The 17,001-nt window shown below is 41.9% G+C and overlaps 1 protein-coding gene across 6 annotated transcripts in view; it reads left to right on the forward strand.

Moving 5' to 3' along the window:
* LOC131954856 (ATP-binding cassette sub-family B member 6) overlaps positions 1 to 16,718 on the forward strand; it is a 28,418-nt gene extending 11,700 nt beyond the window's left edge. For all 6 annotated transcript variants that reach the window (XM_059318675.1, XM_059318682.1, XM_059318689.1 and 3 more), the window contains 16 exons: positions 275 to 449; positions 3,014 to 3,121; positions 4,140 to 4,242; positions 4,348 to 4,437; positions 5,133 to 5,254; positions 6,155 to 6,330; positions 7,153 to 7,367; positions 7,645 to 7,708; positions 11,244 to 11,329; positions 11,915 to 11,972; positions 12,467 to 12,571; positions 13,570 to 13,643; positions 14,712 to 14,812; positions 14,898 to 15,010; positions 15,992 to 16,155; positions 16,403 to 16,718. In XM_059318675.1, the coding sequence (XP_059174658.1) occupies positions 275 to 449; positions 3,014 to 3,121; positions 4,140 to 4,242; positions 4,348 to 4,437; positions 5,133 to 5,254; positions 6,155 to 6,330; positions 7,153 to 7,367; positions 7,645 to 7,708; positions 11,244 to 11,329; positions 11,915 to 11,972; positions 12,467 to 12,571; positions 13,570 to 13,643; positions 14,712 to 14,812; positions 14,898 to 15,010; positions 15,992 to 16,155; positions 16,403 to 16,508 (1,860 nt within the window). In that variant the 3' untranslated portion in view covers positions 16,509 to 16,718. The remainder of the gene's footprint in view (positions 1 to 274; positions 450 to 3,013; positions 3,122 to 4,139; positions 4,243 to 4,347; positions 4,438 to 5,132; positions 5,255 to 6,154; positions 6,331 to 7,152; positions 7,368 to 7,644; positions 7,709 to 11,243; positions 11,330 to 11,914; positions 11,973 to 12,466; positions 12,572 to 13,569; positions 13,644 to 14,711; positions 14,813 to 14,897; positions 15,011 to 15,991; positions 16,156 to 16,402) is intronic.
* Positions 16,719 to 17,001: the final 283 nt, after the last annotated feature.

Here is a 17,001-nt window from a genome sequence, read left to right on the forward strand (position 1 = left end):
GTCTATCAACTGGTCATCTTCTAATGTCTGTCTATCAACTGGTCATCTTCTAATGTCTGTCTATCAACTGGTCTTCTTCTAATGTCTGTCTATCAACTGGTCATCTTCTATTGTCTGTCTATCAACTGGTCATCTTCTAATGTCTGTCTATCAACTGGTCATCTTCTAATGTCTGTCTATCAACTGGTCATCTTCTAATGTCTGTCTATCAACTGGTCATCTTCTAATGTCTGTCTATCAACTGGTCATCTTCTAATATCTACTTCTCTTCAAGTCAGGGTCTCAAGGCTCCACATGGCGTAATGTGTTTGCTAAAATGAAGATGATGTTGCCGTATGTCTGGCCAAAAGGCAGCTCTCTCCTCCAGTTTGTGGTTGGTGTCTGTTTGATTCTTCTAGCCCTGGGCCGAGCGGTTAATGTTTTTGTTCCTATCTACAGCAAGCTTATTGGTTAGTTGCATTACTAGTTGAACCACTTTTCTACTCCAGTCATGACATTTCTTTATAAACATATATATAAACTCGCGTGCTTATTGGTTAGTTGCATTACTAGTTGAACCACTTTTCTACTCCAGTCATGACATTTCTTTATATACATATATATAAACTGGCGTGCCAGCCCCAGAGCCTTGCCCCGGGGATAGAATAAAGCCTAAGAAAATATTTTAAGAGGGTTCCATCAATGTGTTACCAATCCCATATTCTTAGACACGTGATCTTGTTTTCTAAAACTGAGATTTAAATATAAACAATGCCTGGGCTTTATTTTTTGGATAATATTTGTCGGGGCACGGGTTTTACCTACACTACATCCTAGCACACCCCAGGGTTAGGGTTTTACCTACACTACATCCTAGCACACCCCAGGGTTAGGGTTTTACCTACACTACATCCTAGCACACCCCAGGGTTAGGGTTTTACCTACACTACATCCTAGCACACCCCAGGGTTAGGGTTTTACCTACACTACATCCTAGCACACCCCAGGGTTAGGGTTTTACCTACACTACATCCTAGCACACCCCAGGGTTAGGGTTTTACCTACACTACATCCTAGCACACCCCAGGGTTAGGGTTTTACCTACACTACATCCTAGCACACCCCAGGGTGTGGTGTATGAAAGCCTTGAGTTTACGTTAATCACTCTCCGTAGTAGTGAGGTAGAGCACACATTCATTACGTTAATCACTCTCCGTAGTAGTGAGGTAGAGCACACATTCATTACGTTAATCACTCTCCGTAGTAGTGAGGTAGAGCACACATTCATTACGTTAATCACTCTCCGTAGTAGTGAGGTAGAGCACACATTCATTACGTTAATCCCTCTCCGTAGTAGTGAGGTAGAGCACACATTCATTACGTTAATCACTCTCCGTAGTAGTGAGGTAGAGCACACATTCATTACGTTAATCCCTCTCCGTAGTAGTGAGGTAGAGCACACATTCATTACGTTAATCACTCTCCGTAGTAGTGAGGTAGAGCACACATTCATTACGTTAATCCCTCTCCGTAGTAGTGAGGTAGAGCACACATTCATTACGTTAATCACTCTCCGTAGTAGTGAGGTAGAGCACACATTCATTACGTTAATCACTCTCCGTAGTAGTGAGGTAGAGCACATCACTCTCCGTAGTAGTGAGGTAGAGCACACATTCATTACGTTAATCACTCTCCGTAGTAGTGAGGTAGAGCACACATTCATTACGTTAATCACTCTCCGTAGTAGTGAGGTAGAGCACATCACTCTCCGTAGTAGTGAGGTAGAGCACACATTCATTACGTTAATCACTCTCCGTAGTAGTGAGGTAGAGCACACATTCATTACGTTAATCACTCTCCGTAGTAGTGAGGTAGAGCACACATTCATTACGTTAATCACTCTCCGTAGTAGTGAGGTAGAGCACATCACTCTCCGTAGTAGTGAGGTAGAGCACACATTCATCGACCGCCCAGGTGTCGGGGACATAGAGGGGCGCCGCATACCGCTACTCGCTCGGTTTAATCATCGAATGTGCCACCGTGTCAATATTGTAATGTGCTCCTTAACACTAACGTAGGTGCCATGGTGCTCATAGGATAGCGCAGGGCGCCAAATCGCACCCAGACGTTTTGCCGGCGGAAGCTCCTGATTCAATTTAGCTGGCGACTATAATGCCCATCTTATCCATTGTTTATCACACGGTTCAGAACGAATGTAGGCGTCATTGCGCTCAATGGGAAAGCCCAGGGTGCCGAATCACACCCTGCAATTTTTTACAAGGTTTTAAGTTTATTCTTTAGCAAGATGAACTAATATGATATGAAAGAAGAGTCAATGTAAACACTTAGCATGTTACAACAGGACAAATGCACTCTTAAAATATTGTATTTTAAAAATATCTCATTTGTTAATAAGTCAATTTTGTTCCCAAATACTTTTTAAATTTAATCAACCACAGTTCATTTAATAATTATCACCTTTGGTTTATATTAATTATAATTTTAAAGACAGTTTAGATGCATTTTTACTTTAATTGTTGAAATAGGCCCTCCAAAAGGTCCATTAATATAATACAAATATCACAGCATAAAAAAAGCAGGGTAAAGATATTGCTTGAACCTATTATGTGAGTCAGGTTTTATACCTTGTGTACGTGATAAGCAGAAAATAAAAATAGTTGAAAGTAACATTAAACATGGACTGAGTCCGACTAAAATCATATTAAGTCCGAATATTCTCTTTTTTTAATTGATATAAATACCAACGGAGATAGCGACAAAAAATATTGATACCACAATTTCCTTTCTGGTGATGAATTGAGTCATCTTGTGATTAATTTTTAATGAAGGATTTAAAATTTAATAAAATTTTTAAAAATATAATTTTGTGTTATTTACAGAGATCAATGTATCTAAAAAGTTTGAAGAAAATCTCTGCATTAGATATGGGTCAAAATTGAGAAATGAAAACTTGATTGTTTGTGTTTCAGTCAACAAAAATTGAGAAATGAAAACTTGATTGTTTGTGTTTCAGTCAACAGCCTGACCTATGACCCCCAGCACCCAGATGGAAAGATGGAGTATAGATGGGATTATATTCTCATCTTTATAGCATTGACCTTCCTCAAGGGCGGTGGTACAGGTTAGTACATCAGTCTCTGAATTTTGATAGTACACAGCTGGGATACAGCAGTAGGAGCTGGGGTACAGCTGTAGGAGCTGGGGCCCAGCTGTAGGAGCTGGGGTACAGCTGTAGGAGCTGGGGCACAGCTGTAGGAGCTGGGGCACAGCTGTAGGAGCTGGGGTACAGCTGTAGGAGCTGGGGCCCAGCTGTAGGAGCTGGGGCACAGCTGTAGGAGCTGGGGCACAGCTGTAGGAGCTGGGGCACAGCTGTAGGAGCTGGGGCACAGCTGTAGGAGCTGGGGCACAGCTGTAGGAGCTGGGGCACAGCTGTAGGAGCTGGGGCACAGCTGTAGGAGCTGGGGTACAGCTGTAGGAGCTGGGGCACAGCTGTAGGAGCTGGGGCACAGCTGTAGGAGCTGGGGCACAGCTGTAGGTGCTGGGGCACAGCTGTAGGAGCTGGGGCACAGCTGTTGGAGCTGGGGCACAGCAGTAGGAGCTGGGGCACAGCTGTAGGAGCTGGGGCACAGCTGTAGGAGCTGGGGTACAGCTGTAGGAGCTGGGGCACAGCTGTAGGAGCTGGGGTACAGCTGTAGGAGCTGGGGCACAGCAGTAGGAGCTGGGGCACAGCTGTAGGAGCTGGGGCACAGCTGTAGGAGCTGGGGCACAGCTGTAGGAGCTGGGGTACAGCTGTAGGAGCTGGGGCACAGCTGTAGGAGCTGGGGCACAGCTGTAGGAGCTGGGGCACAGCTGTAGGAGCTGGGGCACAGCTGTAGGAGCTGGGGCACAGCTGTAGGAGCTGGGGCACAGCTGTAGGAGCTGGGGCACAGCTGTAGGAGCTGGGGCACAGCTGTAGGAGCTGGGGCACAGCTGTAGGAGCTGGGGTACAGCTGTAGGAGCTGGGGCACAGCTGTAGGAGCTGGGGCACAGCTGTAGGAGCTGGGGTACAGCTGTAGGAGCTGGGGCACAGCTGTAGGAGCTGGGGCACAGCTGTAGGAGCTGGGGTACATTTATTACAGCAGTGTTTGAAATGTTTGCAGGAACATCAGGGCTGCTCAATGACACCAGAAGTTTGTTGTGGATCAAAGTCCAACAGTTCACCACTAGGGCTATTCAAATCAAGCTTTTCTCACATCTTCATAGGTCGGTAATACATTCATCTGTACCACACACACACACACACACACACACGTGTAGCACACACACACATGTGTATGACCACATGACATCTGTATGTACTTGTTACAGCCTCTCATTACGCTGGCATCTGGGCAGGAAAACTGGGGAGGTCTTGAGGGTTGTTGACCGTGGTACCAACAGCATCAACAGTCTACTCAGGTCAGTCTTACATGGCATCACGGTAGCCAGCAAGGGTGTGTCCTCATGTCACTGTGTCTTCATGTCACTGTGTCTTCATGTCACTGTGTAGGTCTATTGATGTCACTGTGTCTTCATGTCACTGTGTAGGCCTATTGATGTCACTGTGTCTTCATGTCACTGTGTCTTCATGTCACTGTGTCTTCATGTCACTGTGTCCTCATGTCACTGTGTCTTCATGTCACTGTGTCTTCATGTCACTGTGTAGGTCTATTGATGTCACTGTGTCCTCATGTCACTGTGTCTTCATGTCACTGTGTCTTCATGTCACTGTGTCTTCATGTCACTGTGTCTTCATGTCACTGTGTCTTCTTGTCACTGTGTCTTCATGTCACTGTGTCTTCATGTCACTGTGTCTTCATGTCACTGTGTCTTCATGTCACTGTGTCTTCATGTCACTGTGTCTTCTTGTCACTGTGTCTTCATGTCACTGTGTCTTCATGTCACTGTGTCTTCATGTCACTGTGTCTTCATGTCACTGTGTCTTCATGTCACTGTGTCTTCATGTCACTGTGTCTTCTTGTCACTGTGTCTTCATGTCACTGTGTCTTCATGTCACTGTGTCTTCATGTCACTGTGTCTTCATGTCACTGTGTCTTCATGTCACTTTGTCTTGATGTCACCTTTGACATGTGTCCTGATGATTTTGTTCCCAGTTACCTGGTGTTTCAGATCCTACCAACAATTGCCGACATCATCATTGCTATTGTTTATTTCATCACATTCTTTAACTACCTCTTTGGGATCATTGTATTTCTCAGTATGGCTCTCTACCTCGGTAAGCCAACAAGTTTTTTAACACATTTACAACTAGACCACCATTAATGCTTCATTCATTGACCACTAGACCACCATTAATGTTTCATTCATTGACCACTAGACAACCATTAATGTTTCATTCATTGACCACTAGACCACCATTAATGTTTCATTCATTGACCACTAGACCACCATTAATGCTTTATTCATTGACTACTAGACCACCATTAATGCTTCATTCATTGACCACTAGACCACCATTAATGCTTTATTCATTGACTACTAGACCACCATTAATGCTTTATTCATTGACTACTAGACCACCATTAATGCTTCATTCATTGACCACTAGACCACCATTAATGCTTTATTCATTGACTACTAGACCACCATTAATGCTTTATTCATTGACTACTAGACCACCATTAATGCTTCATTCATTGACCACTAGACCACCATTAATGTTTTATTCATTGATTACTAGACCACCATTAATGCTTTATTCATTGACCACTAGACCACCATTAATGCTTTATTCATTGACAACTAGACCACCATTAATGCTTCATTCATTGACCACTAGACCACCATTAATGTTTCATTCATTGACCACTAGACAACCATTAATGTTTCATTCATTGACCACTAGACCACCATTAATGTTTCATTCATTTACCACTAGACCACCATTAATGCTTTATTCATTGACTACTAGACCACCATTAATGCTTCATTCATTGACCACTAGACCACCATTAATGCTTTATTCATTGACTATCATTAACAGATCATTAATTGACCATCATTAATGATTTATTGTTTGACCATCATTAATGATTTATTGTTTGACCATCATTAATGATTTATAGTTTGACCATCATTAATGAGCCATTAACCAGCAGTGTGTTTGCTGTTCCAGCCTCCACCATTATTGTGACTGAGTGGAGAACCAAGTACAGGCGCCAGATGAACCTGAAAGATAATGAGGCCAATGCCAAGGCTGTAGACTCGCTGCTCAACTTTGAAACGGTCAAATATTACGAGGCCTCAGACTGGGAGCGAGATCGTTATGAAAAGGCTATAGTAGAGTACCAGGTGAGGTATCATTACTCTAACATGGCTACTACCAGTAGCACCATTTCATTCACTTCTAACTGACAGTAGCACCATTTGAATCCCATCTAACTACCAGTAGCACCATTTGAATCCCATCTAACTACCAGTAGCACCATGTGAATCCCATCTAACTACCAGTAGCACCATTCGAATCCCATCTAACTACTAGTAGCACCATGTGAATCCCATCTAACTACAGTAGCACCATGTGAATCCCATCTAACTACCAGTAGCACCATGTGAATCCCATCTAACTACCAGTAGCACCATTTGAATCCCATCTAACTACCAGTAGCACCATTTGAATCCCATCTAACTACCAGTAGCACCATGTGAATCCCATTTAACTACCAGTAGCACCATTTGAATCCCATCTAACTACCAGTAGCACCATGTGAATCCCATCTAACTACCAGTAGCACCATTTGAATCCCATCTAACTACCAGTAGCACCATGTGAATCCCATCTAACTACCAGTAGCACCATTTGAATCCCATCTAACTACCAGTAGCACCATTTGAATCCCATCTAATTACCAGTAGCACCATGTGAATCCCATCTAACTACCAGTAGCACCATGTGAATCCCATCTAACTACCAGTAGCACCATTTGAATCCCATCTAACTACCAGTAGCACCATTTGAATCCCATCTAACTACCAGTAGCACCATTTGAATCCCATCTAACTACCAGTAGCACCATTTGAATCCCATCTAACTACCAGTACCATTGTGTGAATCCCATCTAACTACCAGTACCATTGTGTGAATCCCATCTAACTACCAGTACCATTGTGCAGACAGCTGAGTGGAAGTCTAACGCCAGTCTGAGCCTGCTCAACTGTGTCCAGAACCTGATCAACACTGTTGGCCTGGCTGCCGGCTGTCTGCTGTGTGCTTGGGCTGCTGTACATGGCATCAATGACCTTCACCTCACTGTGGGAGACTACGTTCTCTTTGGAACTTACTTGGCCCAACTCTATGTTCCCCTCAACTGGCTGGGCACATATTACAGGTAAGGTACTGGTCATGTCAGCTGGTGGGTGGTGTGGGGGGGGGGGGATGTCAGCTGGTGGGTGGTGTGGGGGGGGGGATGTCAGCTGGTGGGGGGTGGAGAAATCAGTCGGTGTTGGGGGGGGAGATATCATGGTAAGTAGGTAACCAATCAGTTCTATAGCTTATGCAGGTTTTATTGAGCCGTAGAACTGGTTGGTGACCTACTTACCAGCCCTATTGGTGGTGGTTTATGAAATATAAGCTTGTTCTAATAATACAATTGTTTGTTCTTGTAGAATGATCCAACAATCTTTTATAGACATGGAGAACATGTTTGAACTCCTGGCAGAGGAGGCAGAGGTCAGTTATAGGGTTAGGCTGTTGTCTTATGTTAGGCAGATCTTTTTTTAATAAGCCAATTCATTTTTAAGATGAAATGTGCATATTCCGTGTTTATTTAAAATGTGCATATTCCGTGTTTATTTAAACTGTGCATACATTGTCTTTAATTCCATGTTTATTTAAAATGTGCGTATTCCATGTTTATTTAAACTGTACATACATTGTCTTTAGATAAAAGATGTGGCTGGTGCTAATGCGTGTTTATTTAAACTGTGCATACATTGTCTTTAATTCCGTGTTTATTTAAACTGTGCGTATTCAGTGTTTATTTAAACTGTGCTTATTCAGTGTTTATTTAAACTGTGCATATTCCGTGTTTATTTAAACTGTGAGTATTCAGTGTTTATTTAAACTGTGCGTATTCAGTGTTTATTTAAACTGTGCGTATTCCATGTTTATTTAAACTGTGCGTATTCCGTGTTTATTTAAACTGTGCATACATTGTCTTTAATTCCGTGTTTATTTAAACTGTGCATACATTGTCTTTAGATAAAAGATGTGGCTGGTGCTAATGCGTGTTTATTTAAACTGTGCATACATTGTCTTTAGATAAAAGATGTGGCTGGTGCTAATGCGTGTTTATTTAAACTGTGCATACATTGTCTTTAGATAAAAGATGTGGCTGGTGCTAATGCGTGTTTATTTAAACTGTGCATACATTGTCTTTAATTCCGTGTTTATTTAAACTGTGCATACATTGTCTTTAGATAAAAGATGTGGCTGGTGCTAATGCTTGTTTATTTAAACTGTGCATACATTGTCTTTAGATAAAAGATGTGGCTGGTGCTAATGCTTGTTTATTTAAACTGTGCATACATTGTCTTTAGATAAAAGATGTGGCTGGTGCTAATGCGTGTTTATTTAAACGGTGCATACATTGTCTTTAGATAAAAGATGTGGCTGGTGCTAATGCTTGTTTATTTAAACTGTACATACATTGTCTTTAGATAAAAGATGTGGCTGGTGCTAATGCGTGTTTATTTAAACTGTGCATACATTGTCTTTAAATAAAAGATGTGGCTGGTGCTAATGCGTGTTTATTTAAACTGTGCATAAATTGTCTTTAAATAAAAGATGTGGCTGGTGCTAATGCTTGTTTATTTAAACTGTGCATACATTGTCTTTAGATAAAAGATGTGGCTGGTGCTAATGCGTGTTTATTTAAACTGTGCATACATTGTCTTTAATTCCGTGTTTATTTAAACTGTGCGTATTCAGTGTTTATTTAAACTGTGCTTATTCAGTGTTTATTTAAACTGTGCATATTCCGTGTTTATTTAAACTGTGAGTATTCAGTGTTTATTTAAACTGTGCGTATTCAGTGTTTATTTAAACTGTGCGTATTCCATGTTTATTTAAACTGTGCGTATTCCGTGTTTATTTAAACTGTGCATACATTGTCTTTAATTCCGTGTTTATTTAAACTGCATACATTGTCTTTAGATAAAAGATGTGGCTGGTGCTAATGCTTGTTTATTTAAACTGTGCATACATTGTCTTTAGATAAAAGATGTGGCTGGTGCTAATGCGTGTTTATTTAAACTGTGCATACATTGTCTTTAGATAAAAGATGTGGCTGGTGCTAATGCGTGTTTATTTAAACTGTGCATACATTGTCTTTAATTCCGTGTTTATTTAAACTGTGCATACATTGTCTTTAGATAAAAGATGTGGCTGGTGCTAATGCTTGTTTATTTAAACTGTGCATACATTGTCTTTAGATAAAAGATGTGGCTGGTGCTAATGCTTGTTTATTTAAACTGTGCATACATTGTCTTTAGATAAAAGATGTGGCTGGTGCTAATGCGTGTTTATTTAAACGGTGCATACATTGTCTTTAGATAAAAGATGTGGCTGGTGCTAATGCTTGTTTATTTAAACTGTACATACATTGTCTTTAGATAAAAGATGTGGCTGGTGCTAATGCGTGTTTATTTAAACTGTGCATACATTGTCTTTAAATAAAAGATGTGGCTGGTGCTAATGCGTGTTTATTTAAACTGTGCATAAATTGTCTTTAAATAAAAGATGTGGCTGGTGCTAATGCTTGTTTATTTAAACTGTGCATACATTGTCTTTAGATAAAAGATGTGGCTGGTGCTAATGCGTGTTTATTTAAACTGTGCATACATTGTCTTTAGATAAAAGATGTGGCTGGTGCTAATGCGTGTTTATTTAAACTGTGCATACATTGTCTTTAGATAAAAGATGTGGCTGGTGCTAATGCGTGTTTATTTAAACTGTGCATACATTGTCTTTAATTCCGTGTTTATTTAAACTGTGCATACATTGTCTTTAGATAAAAGATGTGGCTGGTGCTAATGCGTGTTTATTTAAACTGTGCATACATTGTCTTTAGATAAAAGATGTGGCTGGTGCTAATGCGTGTTTATTTAAACTGTGCATACATTGTCTTTAATTCCGTGTTTATTTAAACTGTGCATACATTGTCTTTAGATAAAAGATGTGGCTGGTGCTAATGCTTGTTTATTTAAACTGTGCATACATTGTCTTTAGATAAAAGATGTGGCTGGTGCTAATGCTTGTTTATTTAAACTGTGCATACATTGTCTTTAGATAAAAGATGTGGCTGGTGCTAATGCGTGTTTATTTAAACGGTGCATACATTGTCTTTAGATAAAAGATGTGGCTGGTGCTAATGCTTGTTTATTTAAACTGTACATACATTGTCTTTAGATAAAAGATGTGGCTGGTGCTAATGCTTGTTTATTTAAACTGTGCATACATTGTCTTTAGATAAAAGATGTGGCTGGTGCTAATGCGTGTTTATTTAAACTGTGCATACATTGTCTTTAGATAAAAGATGTGGCTGGTGCTAATGCGTGTTTATTTAAACTGTGCATACATTGTCTTTAATTCCGTGTTTATTTAAACTGTGCATACATTGTCTTTAGATAAAAGATGTGGCTGGTGCTAATGCGTGTTTATTTAAACTGTGCATACATTGTCTTTAGATAAAAGATGTGGCTGGTGCTAATGCGTGTTTATTTAAACTGTGCATACATTGTCTTTAGATAAAAGATGTGGCTGGTGCTAATGCGTGTTTATTTAAACTGTGCATACATTGTCTTTAATTCCGTGTTTATTTAAACTGTGCATACATTGTCTTTAGATAAAAGATGTGGCTGGTGCTAATGCTTGTTTATTTAAACTGTGCATACATTGTCTTTAGATAAAAGATGTGGCTGGTGCTAATGCTTGTTTATTTAAACTGTGCATACATTGTCTTTAGATAAAAGATGTGGCTGGTGCTAATGCGTGTTTATTTAAACGGTGCATACATTGTCTTTAGATAAAAGATGTGGCTGGTGCTAATGCTTGTTTATTTAAACTGTACATACATTGTCTTTAGATAAAAGATGTGGCTGGTGCTAATGCTTGTTTATTTAAACTGTGCATACATTGTCTTTAGATAAAAGATGTGGCTGGTGCTAATGCGTGTTTATTTTAACTGTGCATACATTGTCTTTAGATAAAAGATGTGGCTGGTGCTAAAGACCTTGTTCTGTCAGGAGCTCAGATCTCTTTTAATGATGTGTCTTTCTATTATGAACCAAGGTAGGCTGGGTTCAAACAACTGCTTGAGTACTCTACAATCTTGTCATTACTCTACAATCTTGTCATTACTCTACAATCTTGTCATTACTCTACAATCTTGCCATTACTCTACAATCTTGCCATTACTCTACAATCTTGTCATTACTCTACAATCTTGTCATTACTCTACAATCTTGCCATTACTCTACAATCTTGTCATTACTCTACAATCTTGCCATTACTCTACAATCTTGTCATTACTCTACAATCTTGCCATTACTCTACAATCTTGTCATTACTCTACAATCTTGCTAGTTCTCTACAATCTTGTCATTACTCTACAATCTTGTCATTACTCTACAATCTTGTCATTACTCTACAATCTTGTCATTACTCTACAATCTTGTCATTACTCTCATGTCATTACTCTACAATCTTGCCATTACTCTACAATCTTGCCATTACTCTACAATCTTGTCATTACTCTACAATCTTGCCATTACTCTACAATCTTGTCATTACTCTACAATCTTGTCATTACTCTACAATCTTGTCATTACTCTCATGTCATTACTCTACAATCATGATTGAATCTTCATGTTTCAGTAAACCAATTTTAAAGAATATTTCCTTCAATATACCTGCCGGCCACACCTATGCCCTGGTGAGTTTTAATCATAGCCAACCCATTGCAACTATAGCCAACCCATTTTAACCATAGCCAACCCTTTGTAACCATAACCAACCCATTGTTGTAACCATAGCCAACCCATTGCAACTATAGCCAACCCATTCTTGTAACCATAGCCAACCCATTGTTGTAACCATAGCCAACCCAATGTAACAATAACCAACCCATTGTTGTAACCATAACCAACCCATTCTTGTAACCATAGCCAACCCATTGTTGTAACCATAGCCAACCCAATGTAACAATAACCAACCCATTGTTGTAACCATAACCAACCCATTGTTGTAACCATAACCAACCCATTGTTGTAACCATAGCCAATCCTCTGTTACTGAGCACATGTTTTAGTCCTCTGTTACTGAGCACATGTTTTAGTCCTCTGTTACTGAGCACATGTTTTAGTCCTCTGTTACTGAGCACATGTTTTAGTCCTCTGTTACTGAGCACATGTGGTTGTTCTCTCCTAGGTTGGTCACACAGGCTGTGGTAAAAGCACTATAGTCCGGCTGCTGTTTAGATTTTATGACATCCAATCAGGCTGTATTCAAATTGACGGACAAGATATTACAAAGGTTATTCGTTAACTTAGCTATGAAGAATTTATTGTGAGAGTAATTGTATATGATGAGATTTTGTTGTTGTTGTAGGAAAAATGTTGTATTCAGGGTTTCTACAAGTAATGCAGGGAGTCAGGGCTGTGTGGGGCAAGTAATGCAGGGAGTCGGGGCAGTGTGGGGCAGGGAGTCAGGGCAGTGTGGGGCAGGGAGTCGGGGCAGTGTGGGGCAGGGAGTCGGGGCAGTGTGGGGCAGGGAGTCACGGCTGTGTGGGGTAGGGAGTCGGGGCAGTGTGGGGCAGGGAGTCACGGCTGTGTGGGGTAGGGAGTCGGGGCAGTGTGGGGCAAGTAATGCAGGGAGTCAGGGCAGTGTGGGGCAGGGAGTCAGGGCTGTGTGGGGCAGGGAGTCAGGGCTGTGTGGGGCAAGTAGTGCAGGGAGTCAGGGCAGGATCTGCTAAGCCTGGCAAAGTCTACAAAATTGTGATTCTTGAGTGACCCAATTCTTATCCCTACTTGAGCAGGCGGAGGACAGCAATTGAGCAAAACTCCAAAATCAAACAATTGCTGAAATTAGTCTGACCTATATGAAGTATATGGCATTTAACAATTTGACATATACAACATTACAATTAATAGCAAAAAAAAAAAAAAGATTTATTTTTACACTACAAAAGGGGGGGGGGGGGGGGAGGCAGCCCTATAAAAGTTTTTTTCTGACATTCAGTCAGAGCAAGGAAAGCATTCATCGGTACGATACAAATGTCATTACACTGTCATCAAAATGCCAGTACTATTATTGAATTATCTAATAACTAGTCACTACAAAGTTCTCTGTAGAGTTTGGAAATTTCATATTTAAAAAGTATGAATTTAAAAAATGTAGTAGTAGTTGTATAGAAATTGTAGTTGTATTAAGTGTTGTAGTTGTAGAGATGTAGAGAAATCGTTGTAGTTGTAGAGAAATTGTTGTAGTTGTAGAGAAATTGTTGTAGTGTGTGACACAGCAAATATTTTCAGGTCAAGCAGAAATCTTTGCGCAGAAGTATTGGTGTGGTGCCTCAAGACACAGTACTTTTCAACAGTGACATTCAGTAGGTTCTTCACAGTGTCAGGGGTCTGGTGGTCCATGGGGTCACTGGTCTGGTGGTCCATGGGGTCAGTGTGGTGGTCCATGGGGTCAGTAGTCTGGTGGTCCATGGGGTCAGTACTCTGGTGGTCCATGGGGTCACTAGTCTGGTGGTCCATGGGGTCACTGGTCTGGTGGTCCATGGGGTCACTGGTCTGGTGGTCCATGGGGTCAGTAGTCTGGTGGTCCATGGGGTCACTGGTCTGGTGGTTTATGGGGTCAGTAGTCTGGTGGTCCATGGGGCCAGTAGTCTGGTGGTCCATGGGGTCAGTAGTCTGGTGGTCCATGGGGTCAGTAGTCTGGTGGTCCATGGGGCCAGTAGTCTGGTGGTCCATGGGGCCAGTAGTCTGGTGGTCCATGGGGTCAATAGTCTGGTGGTCCATGGGGTCAGTAGTCTGGTGGTCCATGGGGTCAGTAGTCTGGTGGTCCATGGGGTCAGTAGTCTGGTGGTCCATGGGGTCAGTAGTGTGGTGGTCCATGGGGTCAGTAGTCTGGTGGTCCATGGGGTCAGTAGTCTGGTGGTCCATGGGGCCAGTAGTCTGGTGGTCCATGGGGTCAGTAGTCTGGTGGTCCATGGGGTCAGTGTGGTGGTCCATGGGGTCAGTAGTCTGGTGGTCCATGGGGTCAGTAGTCTGGTGGTCCATGGGGTCACTAGTCTGGTGGTCCATGGGGTCAGTAGTCTGGTGGTCCATGGGGTCAGTAGTCTGGTGGTCCATGGGGTCACTAGTCTGGTGGTCCATGGGGTCACTAGTCTGGTGGTCCATGGGGTCAGTAGTCTGGTGGTCCATGGGGTCAGTAGTCTGGTGGTCCATGGGGTCAGTAGTCTGGTGGTCCATGGGGTCAGTAGTCTGGTGGTCCATGGGGTCAGTAGTCTGGTGGTCCATGGGGTCAGTAGTCTGGTGGTCCATGGGGTCAGTAGTCTGGTGGTCCATGGGGTCACTAGTCTGGTGGTCCATGGGGTCACTAGTCTGGTGGTCCATGGGGTCACTAGTCTGGTGGTTCTTGTGTTCTACCATCCAGTATTTTCCGCCAGGTACAACATCCGCTATGGTCGTGTCAATGCCACAGATAGGGAGGTTGAGGAAGCTGCAAGGGCTGCTGAAATTCATGATAGAATTCTTACATTCCCTAAACGTACGTTTGCTCTGATTGTTTACATGCGTGTGTTTACTGTTGAGATGATTGTAGGCAAACCATTGACAAACGCATTTGTTTCTAGGTTATGAAACAGTTGTTGGAGAACGTGGCTTAAAGCTGAGTGGGGGAGAGAAACAACGCGTGGCCATTGCCAGGACTCTGCTCAAAGCTCCAGCCATCGTCCTTCTAGATGAGGTTTGATAGTCTCGTCCTTCTAGATGAGGTTTGATAGTCTCGTTCTTCTAGATGAGGTTTGATAGTCTCGTCCTTCTAGATGAGGTTTGATAGTCTCGTCCTTCTAGATGAGGTTTGATAGTCTCGTCCTTCTAGATGAGGTTTGATAGTCTCGTCCTTCTAGATGAGGTTTGATAGTCTCGTCCTTCTAGATGAGGTTTGATAGTCTTGTCCTTCTAGATGAGGTTTGATAGTCTCGTCCTTCTAGATGAGGTTTGATAGTCTTGTCCTTCTAGATGAGGTTTGATAGTCTCGTCCTTCTAGATGAGGTTTGATAGTCTCGTCCTTCTAGATGAGGTTTGATAGTCTCGTCCTTCTAGATGAGGTTTGATAGTCTCGTCCTTCTAGATGAGGTTTGATAATCTTGTCCTTCTAGATGAGGTTTGATAGTCTTGTCCTTCTAGATGAGGTTTGATAGTCTTGTCCTTCTAGATGAGGTTTGATAGTCTCGTCCTTCTAGATGAGGTTTGATAGTCTTGTCCTTCTAGATGAGGTTTGATAGTCTCGTCCTTCTAGATGAGGTTTGATAGTCTTGTCCTTCTAGATGAGGTTTGATAGTCTCGTCCTTCTAGATGAGGTTTGATAGTCTCGTCCTTCTAGATGAGGTTTGATAGTCTCGTCCTTCTAGATGAGGTTTGATAGTCTCGTCCTTCTAGGTGAGGTTTGATAGTCTCGTCCTTCTAGGTGAGGTTTGATAGTCTCGTCCTTCTAGGTGAGGTTTGATAGTCTCGTCCTTCTAGGTGAGGTTTGATAGTCTCGTCCTTCTAGATGAGGTTTGATAGTCTCGTCCTTCTAGGTGAGGTTTGATAGTCTCGTCCTTCTAGGTGAGGTTTGATAGTCTCGTCCTTCTAGATGAGGTTTGATAGTCTCCATTGTCCTAGTAGACCCAAATGGTCATTTATTTGTGTAAATGCAGTTATTTATTTGTCCTTGCCCCTACAGGCCACCTCTGCCCTGGACACAAAAACAGAACGCAGCATCCAGTCGTCCCTGGCCCGTGTCTGTGAGAACAGGACTACTCTGATCGTGGCTCATCGCCTGTCAACAATCATCCACGCACATCAAATTATTGTTCTAAATGAGGGCCAAATAATGGAGATGGGCACGTAAGTTTTGTTGGCCGCATGTTCTTCATGATGGCCAAATTAAGTTTTGTTGGTTAAATTGATTTTTGTTGGCCACATGTTTTACGTGATGGCCAAATTAAGTTCTGTTGACCAAATAAAGTTCTGTTGGCCAAATGTTCTATGTGATGGCCAAATTAAGTTCTGTTGGCCAAATGTTCTACGTGATGGCCAAATTAAGTTTTGTTTGCCTGAAGTTATATTTAGCTATGTAATTTGTTTATTGAAGGCATCAGGAGTTGCTGGAGGCCAAAGGTCACTACGCTGAGATGTGGAGACAGCAGCTGGTCAACCATGATGTCAATCATGAGGTCAGCAATAGAGTGGAGGACTAGATACTGGTGGCTCATTGACTGGATGCACTGCCAAACTTGTCATTACCCACACCAGGGGCTACCAGCTGTGTACACACCAGGGGCTACCAGCTGTGTACACACCACAGCTGTAATTTGTGTACATCAGCACTTGAACTGGCTTCTTAGGCTCCCATCACTTGTAATCTTGTTTTTTTTTTCTTAGACTAATAAATTATTTACAACTTCTAATTCTATTTCTTATCTATAATTGTAACACATACAATGGGTTACCTGCCAGGGGGAATAATTTGTAATTTTATTTGGTTGTGTCGACCGCAACTGTCCTTTTTTTATTATTTCTCTTCTATGAGCGATGTTGCCGTGTTCCCATGTCATGTGACCTCTGGGTAGGTGTACCGTGTCCGCTGCATTCAAAATCTAGGTTGCGGATGACATGGATTATTCCGTTGCATAACTTGTTTATGTAGACCTAATGAAGGGCAATATGCCGTGTATGGATATGCTGTAATGG

This window comes from Physella acuta, unplaced genomic scaffold (genome assembly GCF_028476545.2).
Source record: "Physella acuta isolate Inbredline_101_S28 unplaced genomic scaffold, ASM2847654v3 ptg000079l, whole genome shotgun sequence".
In the NCBI taxonomy this organism is placed as follows: Eukaryota; Metazoa; Mollusca; class Gastropoda; family Physidae; genus Physella; species Physella acuta.